This window comes from Globicephala melas, chromosome 7 (genome assembly GCF_963455315.2).
Source record: "Globicephala melas chromosome 7, mGloMel1.2, whole genome shotgun sequence".
In the NCBI taxonomy this organism is placed as follows: Eukaryota; Metazoa; Chordata; class Mammalia; order Artiodactyla; family Delphinidae; genus Globicephala; species Globicephala melas.
Window position 1 is genome coordinate 37,706,543 of NC_083320.1, and position 10,496 is coordinate 37,717,038.

General features: G+C 35.1%; 1 protein-coding gene across 4 annotated transcripts in view; it reads left to right on the forward strand.

Moving 5' to 3' along the window:
- SF3B1 (splicing factor 3b subunit 1) overlaps nt 1-9,986 on the forward strand; it is a 63,810-nt gene extending 53,824 nt beyond the window's left edge. For 2 of the 4 annotated variants that reach the window (XM_030855603.2, XM_030855611.2), the window contains 11 exons: nt 96-241; nt 350-496; nt 638-763; nt 1,222-1,443; nt 1,739-1,921; nt 2,009-2,120; nt 3,599-3,719; nt 4,040-4,171; nt 5,364-5,636; nt 7,060-7,276; nt 7,560-9,986. In XM_030855603.2, the coding sequence (XP_030711463.1) occupies nt 96-241; nt 350-496; nt 638-763; nt 1,222-1,443; nt 1,739-1,921; nt 2,009-2,120; nt 3,599-3,719; nt 4,040-4,171; nt 5,364-5,636; nt 7,060-7,276; nt 7,560-7,718 (1,838 nt within the window). In that variant the 3' untranslated portion in view covers nt 7,719-9,986. Of the gene's footprint in view, nt 1-95; nt 242-349; nt 497-637; nt 764-1,221; nt 1,444-1,738; nt 1,922-2,008; nt 2,121-3,132; nt 3,203-3,598; nt 3,720-4,039; nt 4,172-5,363; nt 5,637-7,059; nt 7,277-7,559 lie in introns of those variants that run through there. The other 2 variants (XR_009564580.2, XM_060302101.2) reach the window with 2 other exon arrangements.
- Nucleotides 9,987-10,496: the final 510 nt, after the last annotated feature.

A 10,496-nucleotide genomic window follows, 5' to 3' on the forward strand; every position in this document is an offset into this window, starting at 1 on the left:
TTGACTAAATGGCTAGATATGTTTCTAGAATCTGCATGATGCTATGGAAGTTAGGTAATGTTGCTTAGTTAAAACCTGTGTTTGGTTTTTTATAGGTCTTGTGGATGAGCAGCAGAAAGTTCGGACCATTAGTGCTTTGGCCATTGCTGCCTTGGCTGAAGCAGCAACTCCTTATGGTATCGAATCTTTTGATTCTGTGTTAAAGCCTCTATGGAAGGGTATCCGCCAACACAGAGGAAAGGTAGATTTACCAGTTTGATTTCATTTTTCTTTTTATTTCTACTCATTGAAGTTCAAGTGACTTAAAGCTAATTTACTAAGTATATATATATTTTTTATTTTAAAATAGGGCCTGGCCGCTTTCTTAAAGGCTATTGGGTATCTTATTCCTCTCATGGATGCAGAATATGCCAACTACTATACTAGAGAAGTGATGTTAATTCTTATTCGAGAATTCCAATCTCCTGATGAAGAAATGAAGAAAATTGTGCTGAAGGTAATTGTTCCAAATTGTTGCTGTTCCAGATTTGTTAATCTAAATGTGTTTCATGGTTCAAAGAGAATTTTATATCATTTTAAAAAAACTTGTGTATTAAACCAGGACTGTGATTACTATTATTATTTTTTAACATTTTAGGTGGTAAAGCAATGTTGTGGAACAGATGGTGTAGAAGCAAACTACATTAAAACAGAGATCCTTCCTCCTTTTTTTAAACACTTCTGGCAACACAGAATGGCTTTGGATAGAAGAAATTACCGGCAGGTAAGCTTTTATCATAAAATAGTTTCAGAAATTCTTTCAACTGATCCTTTAGTCAGTTTGAATGCATATTACATAAGTTATTTTTTGCCTTGAGAAACTCACAGGTTGTTTGTGTTTGATTGTGAAAGGAGATGGATTTTAGTCAGCCAGTTAACTTCCATTTTGCTTTTGTATTCTAGGATAGATAGCCAACTATAAATTGACATTTTTGTCTAGTAAATGAACTGCTTAATCTGGCTAGGTGAAGCATGAATACAATCGTAACCTTAAATCTCCTTGACTTAGACTCATATTTAAATGTTTTTGGCCACCTTTTTCTTAAAGTTTTAATAGTAGGAGCCATCTGTCCTCAGCATGCTTACTAGCTAAATAGTATCTTTAGAATATTCCATTTTCATGATGTCTCTTTATTTCCTTGGAAAAGCAGTAAATTAAATGATTTTTCCTCCTCTTTTTAGTTAGTTGATACTACTGTGGAGTTGGCAAACAAAGTAGGTGCAGCAGAAATTATATCCAGGATTGTGGATGATCTGAAAGATGAAGCTGAACAGTACAGAAAAATGGTGATGGAGACAATTGAGAAAATTATGGGCAACTTGGGAGCAGCAGACATTGATCATAAACTTGAAGAACAACTGATTGATGGTATTCTTTATGCTTTTCAAGAACAGACTACAGAGGTAATGATACTAATTATTAGGCAAGTTGCCACTGACTTTCATATTTGTAAAACATATTTTCAAGTAAATATTATCACCGAAGAGTAATTAAATTTGAAATAATTTTTAAATGTTCATGTTCTCATGCAGTTGGCTACAAAGAAATACTCTTCTACCTCAAATTTTTAGGTTAGATTTTTGGAAACGGAATATAATTATATTTCAACTGTTTAGTCACAAACTGAATTCTTGTTCACATTGAATGTAGGTTTTAGATTTAACTTGGCTTTTTTTTTTTTTTTTTTTTTTTTTTAAGGACTCAGTAATGTTGAACGGCTTTGGCACAGTGGTCAATGCTCTTGGCAAACGAGTCAAACCGTACTTGCCTCAGATCTGCGGTACAGTTTTGTGGCGTTTAAATAACAAATCAGCAAAAGTTAGGCAACAGGCAGCTGACTTGATCTCTCGAACGGCTGTTGTCATGAAGACTTGTCAAGAGGTAAACTTTTATATCAGATTCTTATTTCTTCACCAAAAGGAGTAATGTAAACAGTAACATTTCATCATCATCATTTTTTTATTACAGGAAAAATTGATGGGGCACTTGGGTGTTGTTTTGTATGAGTATTTGGGCGAAGAGTACCCTGAAGTATTGGGCAGCATTCTTGGAGCACTGAAGGCCATTGTAAATGTAATAGGTATGGAATTTGTTGGTCATGTAAGAATTTTTTGTTTTGTATTTTAAAGTTCCTTTGGTATTTTGAAAGTAAAATAGAGAATCCTATTTAGGAGTTGACTAATGAATGTCTGATACTTTTTTTTTAACCACTGAAAATTACAGTTAAGTTGGGATGTCACAAGAATCTTATCTCCCAAAGTCTATTTATATTTTACTTTAAAAGAGAGAAAGAGGGCAAGTTTAGGACCTGCAAGAGAGGAGGAAGTAGTCACAACTCAAAAAACTTTGAAGTCATGGGATAGAGGGCCCTAAAAAAATTGTGTGTCACCTGAAATATATGGGAGAGGAGGTGGTGGGTGGAGAGAACTCTAAAGTTTTATATATGTATTCAACCTTGAATTAGTAAATGGTTATGGTAGGTCTTCCTGCTTGCTATTAAGTTCAAGGAACAATAACCAGAGAGAAAAGTGAATTGATCAAGTGACCTCATTTTTATTTAAATCCAATTCTTTTAAACTGTCCTTTCAGTTCTTTATCCAAAGTTAAAACAGAGGTGTATTACAAACGCTCTTGGGTGTGGAGAACAAAGCTTTTCCTCTTTAAGGGCATTATGATGGAACAAACAAATGGTCTCCTGTTTTATCCTTCATTATAAGTGAATGTAACTATTGCAAAAGTAACTTCTGCGGAGTTTAGAGGGACAGAAATAACCTATCAAGAGGTCGAAATAGCTGGCTGTGATAGCCACTATTTTTCTCATTTTAGTAAGGGGTTTTTATACAGTATAGGAGGTCTTCAAACCATCGCATTTACATATAATCCCCAGTTCAGCCCTTTCCTCTCTCTCTACTTGGAGATACTTGCCAAAAATCAGTTACTTGGCCACTTGTGGGGCTCTGGTTTGCAGGGAATTGTAAACCATATTGTTGGTCAGAGAAACATGGGAAAAGCAATGGAGAGAGAATCAGAGCAAGCAGTTCTAGTTAGAGCAAGAGCCCCTGCCAGCTGCCTCCTTTTTTCTCTCTTCATAGGTGTAAATACCATCCAAGTATGCCCTGCATTGCAGGGAGACTGGAGATCTGTTTGTTTTGCAGTTAAAGGGTAAGGGGGCCCTTTCTGGAAAATTTTGCTTTAATTTACATGTCTACCTCTGGCTTATATTGTTGTGTATGGCCGGAACATAAGCTGTCCCCATATTTAAATGTCAGTGTACAAATACATTTCAGAACCAAATAAAACTTTTTTTTGTTGTTGAGTATCCATCATTCTTTAAATCACTTCACTAATTTCTTTCATTTTTATGCATAATCAGAAGTTGTTAATAAAAAGTTAAAAATTCTGCGTTTGATCTGAAGCTGGGGCTTTTTCTTTCCATAGGCAGCTGTAAGTTTGTATTTATGCCTAGTCACGTATATTACATTGTTAAATAAAAGGTAAAATGAACAAAGGTTGCAGTTCACGTGTTAATTGATAGTGTGTTTGACTTCTGTTAAATAGGTATGCATAAGATGACTCCACCAATTAAAGATCTGCTGCCTAGACTCACCCCCATCTTAAAGAATAGGCATGAAAAAGTACAAGAGAATTGTATTGATCTTGTTGGACGTATTGCTGATAGGTAAGCAGATTACCTAAACATTTTAATAAGCAGTATTGTGTTTCACATTTAGCCACTTTTATTCACTTTGCAAATTTGCTTATTGTTTCTAATGTAAGTATATATGGTCAGGCTAACATTTCAGTAATATTTTCAAATTTGAATGGTAATAAGGGAGTGGCAGTATATTTTTAAAACTAAACCATCCTTTCTGAGCAGTAATAATAATTTTATTTAATGCTTAAAATGAATTGGTAATCATGTTTTGAGAACTGAATTTGCAGATTTACCTTTTAAAACTTATTGTTACAAAAAATTTAACTTTTTTTTTTTTAAACTAGGGGAGCTGAATATGTGTCTGCAAGAGAATGGATGAGGATTTGCTTTGAGCTTTTAGAGCTCTTAAAAGCTCACAAAAAAGCTATTCGTAGAGCCACAGTCAACACATTTGGTTATATTGCAAAGGCCATTGGGTGAGTATTACTTACTTCTGTGTATTTTTTTTTTTTTTTTTTTTTTTTTTACTTTGTAATAGACCCATTGTAGTGTTAAAAGGTGTTTCCATTTCTGTAGACTCTCTTTTAAGGCAGGGTATGAGTAATGCAGTTAGAATAGACTTTATGTTTTTTAGAATAGACTTCAACCACTGACCTTCAGTTTTTGAAATGTTTTCTTAAATGTTAAATTGAATTAAAATAGATGGAACAGTTTAAAATTTCATTTAGTCACACTTCACTATTTTCAGAAGAGGGAAACAGTACCATTTCAGAATAATTTCAAATTTTGTTGGTCCTTTTAGGATATTGCTTAAAATATTAAGGCCAGTTCTTAGTAAAACAATTAACATAATTCAGTTTTCATGTTAATGCTTTATGTGTTTTAAAAATATTTTTCTAAAATTAATCCACAGACAACTGAATGATAGCTATTTTATTAGATAACCTATGGTTATTTGCTTCTGCTCCACCAGAACCAAACTAGAAGAAACAGTCATTGTAGAAAATGAGATACTTATGTATATGTGGCTTAATAACTAAATATTTTCAAGCAATAAAATGTAACAAAAGTTGGATTATTTAATTAGAGTCTCCCCACATGCCTTTTGGTAGCAATAATATTTTTTCATCTGTGATGTAGTTAAGAAGTTGGCAATGAATAGCTGTTGTTAACTTTTTAGTTCCTGTGTCCCTTTAAATTTGTGGTAAAATAAATGCTTAAAGAAGGAGAATAAATGTGGTAAAGGTGTGTGGGAGGGAGGATTTTGGAAAACAGATTTTGTGTGTTGTGGCATTGGAGACCACAGTTCATATACTACTGTAAGGTTGCCTGCTCTAGTGGCCATGTTCTGACCACTCAAAGAATTATTCAGTCTAAACATTTAATGAAATTTCTTTTTGTTTTAGGAAATATACTAAAGACTGTAAATTATATTTGAAAATAAAGCCATTTGAATTTTTTCATTAAAATGAACACTTTAATTTAAATGAAGTTCTTAAGTAGAAACCGTAATGCCAGTGACTTGAAAGTATTGCATTTTAGCATAAAATTACTAAGTTCCCAGTAATTACTTAGCATGAAGTTCCATTCCTTTGATTATTTTTCTTCCCTCCAAAAAAATTTTGACTTGTAAACTAACAGTTTGCTGACACATTTATTTTTTTCCAGCCCTCATGATGTATTGGCTACACTTTTAAACAACCTCAAAGTTCAGGAAAGGCAGAACAGAGTTTGTACCACTGTAGCAATAGCTATTGTCGCTGAAACATGTTCACCCTTCACAGTACTACCTGCCTTAATGAATGAATACAGAGTTCCTGAACTGAATGTTCAAAATGGAGTGTTAAAATCACTTTCCTTCTTGTTTGAATATATTGGTGAGATGGGAAAGGACTACATTTATGCTGTAACACCACTCCTTGAAGATGCTTTAATGGATAGGTAAGTGACTTGAACTAAATGCAAGAAAATAGTTATAATTCTTCTTTTATTTTAGAACTTATGGAAGTAATTATTATATGACCTATTTGTTGTGATGTAGTTAAAGAAGGGACTATTAGTCTGGATTTTTATGAAACTATAAATAAATTAGGACTATTATCTCTAAATAAGATAGATGCTATAGTGGTTCCCCCAATTTTTTTTCCAAGTGCCCCCTCCCTGTTTTAATAGCCCCCCGCCTTTTGGCCACACACATAGCTCACAGGATCTTAGTTCCCTGACCAGGGATTGAACCTGGGCCCCGGCAGTGAAAGTGCTGAGTCCTAACCCCTGGAGCACCAGGGAATTCCTGATCAACTTTTGTTTTAAGAATTAAAGTCAAATATAATTAGAGGAAATGTTGAGCATGAGCTTATCGGTATGGCAAAGAGACCCGATCTTTTTAGCTTTTTGTTACGGCAGATGAAGCAGAGGTTTCTATAAGGCTTTTGAACTACTGAACATAGCCTGCCAGAGCCACACTATTCCCACTGCAGGCCTCCAGTTATTCAGGTGGTGACCACTGATAAAGTACTGCTTGAAGTGATTGATAGAGTCCTGATACCAAGAAACATTACTTTAGTTGGGAAATTTACTAAGGGGGAATACAGCTTCACTTCAGTCTGTGCCTAATAGATTATTACAATAAATAAGAGAAATAAGGATGCTAGTAACTAAGTTCAGATGTTTTTTTCTCTTATACCTTTAAGGTACTCTTCCTGCCTTTGAGGGTAAAGAGTGTGAACTTGTTTTTATGCCCTTCATAGACCCGTTATCTGATGCTTGTAGTCAGTTGAATAATTGTGGAATAAATAACTCAATGACTTGTCATAAACATAAGTTCATTTAAAACATGGGAGGTGATAAGAGTTCTTATTTCTGGGTTTGAAAAAATTATTGGTCCTTCTCTTCCTTTCCCTAAATTGAGTTCTTGAATGAACCTTTAAAAAAAATTGACAAGGGAAGAGATTTAGTCTCAATTTAGTTATCTGTTGTATTGAATTACTTTCAAAGGTTTTAAGTTTACAGAGTTTAAAATGAGATATTACTGTTAATCATTCGTATGTAAGAGTCATGTGTTCTCTCTCATTTTTAGTAGCATATAAAATGTACACTGTGCTCGGCTTTCTTGCTTATATTACTTTCAAAGAAAAATATGGTTTATTTTTGAGCCAGAGTGAGGTTTGAGTTGTTAAAGCAAAGTTCTCAAGTAGAATCATTAGTCACTCTAAAAGCATTCTGTATCAGATACATAAGGTGTGGGGATGACTCTGCATCCATTCCATGCACTGAATTTGTGATTTAGTTTCTAACGGGCAGGCAAGTATCTTCTGTGAAACTAAGACTGTATCTTAACAAAGAGCTTTCTCCCCCTCTGTTACAGGGACCTTGTACACAGACAGACGGCTAGTGCAGTGGTGCAACACATGTCACTTGGGGTTTATGGATTTGGTTGTGAAGATTCACTGAATCACTTGTTGAACTATGTATGGCCCAATGTGTTTGAGACATCTCCCCATGTAATTCAGGCAGTTATGGGGGCCCTGGAGGGTCTGAGAGTTGCTATTGGACCATGTAGAATGCTGCAGTATTGTTTACAGGTAGGTCAGAGATTTTTAAAAGAGTACTCATTGAAAAAAGTAATTATAGTTGAATTAAGTCACTGTTCCTAATTATCGGTAGGGTGTGTTTTTGCCATACGGGAGAACAGTTGTGAGGGGAGGGAGGGAGGATTAGATTTTGTCTTTGCCCTCTGCAGTTTTGTGCAATTGCCATCTTGTTTTCTCTCTCAAAGGGAAATGCTTGCAACCATATCTTTATGGTTTGTTAGTTGTGTTAAGGTTGTGTATTTCTTGAAGTAATGTAGCTTTTTAATTATTCTAGGGTTTGTTTCACCCAGCCCGGAAAGTCAGAGATGTGTATTGGAAAATTTACAACTCCATCTACATTGGTTCACAGGATGCTCTCATAGCACATTATCCAAGAATCTACAATGATGATAAGAACACCTATATTCGTTATGAACTTGACTATATCTTGTAACTTTATTGTTTATTTTGTGTTTAATGCACAGCTGTTTCACACCTTAAACTTGCTTCGATTTGGTGATGTAAACTTTTAAAACATTGCAGATCAGCATAGAACTGGTCATAGAGGAAGAGCTAGAAATCCAGTAGCATGATTTTTAAATAACCTGTCTTTGTTTTTGATGTTAAACAGTAAACGCCAGTAGTGACCAAGAACACAGTGATTGCACACACTATTCTGGAGGGCTTTCATTTTTAATTCATCTTTATGAAGATTTAGAATTCATTCCTTGTGTTTAAAGGGAATGTTTAATTGAGAAATAAACATTTGTGTACAAAATGCTAACTTGTGTGTGTTTTTTGAACATGACTTGTAAAATACGGAACTTTGATAAAGTACTGGTTTGTGTAGAATAAGTGGCTTTATATCATTTTCTGTCACCTGGTTTATAGAAAGTAGCAGAATACAAGTGATATAAAGTGATGGCATCTTTGTCAAAATTCCATTGTTCTGTTGATAATGACATTGAGAAGAGTAGCTTTGGGGGTGTTCACCTCAAACTAGTACAACCCTTCCATCACCATAGAAACTATAGCATCTTTGCTGAACTGTCTTGAATAATATTATTTTGCACTTACATAGCGCCTTTCATCTCTTGATTTCTCAAAATGCTTTATGAACATGCTTAAGGGAAGTGATTCAAGTCATATCCAACTCTTGATGATTCTGTGTAGAACGTGGGGAAAGTGTCTTTACTTTAAAACTGCCTTGTACCTATTGGGAGTGAGGCTACTACCTAAGTAATGCTAGTTAGAATAAGACAATCTTTGGGCTCTTTTCCCATGTCATAAGCCACTATTCAACAATATATTTAGTAAATACCTGTTAAGCACCTACTGTATACCAGCCAGTGTGCTTAGTTGTAGGGATGCAAAGGTGCTTTTGACATGCCCCTTGCCCTTAAGAAATGCAGTATAATGGAAAAGGGGAGACATCTAGTTACAGATTAGTTATGTACTGATATTATACAATGGTAGCAGCTGAAATGTCTAGGTTTGCTTAGTTTTGCATTTAGTAATCAGATAATGAATTGATCTGTAGGTGTCAAGCATAAACTGAAATGCCATTTAAATCTAGAGGAACCAAGCATTAAGGCAGTAATTTTTTGTATATAATAAAGTATATCTTCAGTTTTCCCTAATTTTCTGGCCAAAAATTTCTTAGTCCTTCACTTCCCATAGCTGTTTTATTTTGTCTCCTTATGTAATAGTATTGAATACTTCTGTGCAGTCTAATGGGAAATGAGCTTCTGCAGCAGCCTAAGCATAGGATGACTCTGCCACAGTAAGTAAAACCAATATACTGAGACTAGGAGGTTTATTGATTGAACTGTTAATACTTAGGGCTCCCTGTTGTGGAGGCTTACTTGAGAAACAGCTTATAATTGGCTCACTTGTACAGAATTGATATTGAGCATTAGCTGACCCTCCAGGCAGAATTTGTAACTCGTTTCTTGTGTGACATAACTTTGTGACAACATGGTAATGTGTACTAAATTTCCAAAATTATCTTTTTAGAAGTTTTTGTAATAATAGCCCCCATACAACCTTAAATCTTGCTTTTCTCTGTATTCGATGTCAGATGACCTTCAGTAATTACTAATCATGAAAATTGAATACAATGGATTTCAAAGGGAAAATTTGGTTTTAAACCAGTCTTGGGGAAATTTAGTTACATTTTCGCTCCAGGTACTTGTATAACTTGAATTTGCTTGGGCCCTTGCTCTTTATGTAAAACATCTGTGCTTTGTAGTGGCAGTGTGGAGCAAAGGAGGCTTTACCTGTAAGTGACTTTTTACTGACACAAATTTGAGGACAGAGAGGTGAGGCAAATACTGAGGCCTACGATCTTGAAAGTTGGGACCAAATCGAGGCTCACAAATGTTTGGATTATTTTACATACTTACTTGAATAAGGAAAGCATTTTGTGAGGTACTCATGTGAAAGACGCTATGTGAAGTTTTAACTATCTTTCAAAGACTTTTTCTTTCGCACTTTCCTTTGGTGTTTCTTAAAGCCAGACTTAAGCAGGAAGAAATTAATGTTCTTAAGGGGACAGTAGGTGGGTCTTTCTGTGGGCTTTTGCTGGTTTTTCTGTGGGCCCTCTAATGGAAATGATCTCTTTGGCTGTTCAATTTTTTTCTTATTGTATTTTTTAAATTTGTTGTATGGTGCCCTGTGAGCATCAAGTACCACCAGATGAATAAAACTTCTTATATCTAAAGTCTTAGAGCAGTTTTTAATCTTAGTTGACTTTGTATTGTTCCTGTACTACACTCTGTTGTGGTTGTGCCATTTTAATAATATTGAGCTCTTTGGGTGGTTTTCCAAATATGGGAACTTAGTATGGAAAAACCGAAGAACTTTTTCTTTAAAAGAAACTGAAGAAGACAATTGCAGTCATGTAGGCTCAGTTGTTGGGTTCTTTGGTGTTCAATGCTTCTTAAATCCCACAAGGTTACATAAAGCAGGAACTACAGCTGTCACAGGGGTTTTCAACCTTGGCATTATTGACATTTTGGGCCAGACACATCTTCATCGTGGGTCACTGTCCTGGGCATTGTAGGATTTTGAGTAGCATACCTGACTACCCAGTAGATGCTAATAGCACTCCCACCCCAGTAGTGATGACCCAAAATGCCTCCAGATATTGTCTCATGTACTCTGGAGGACAAAATCTCTCTAGCTTGAAAACCATTTTGAAACTTGTTTAAGCAGGACTCAAATATGTCTG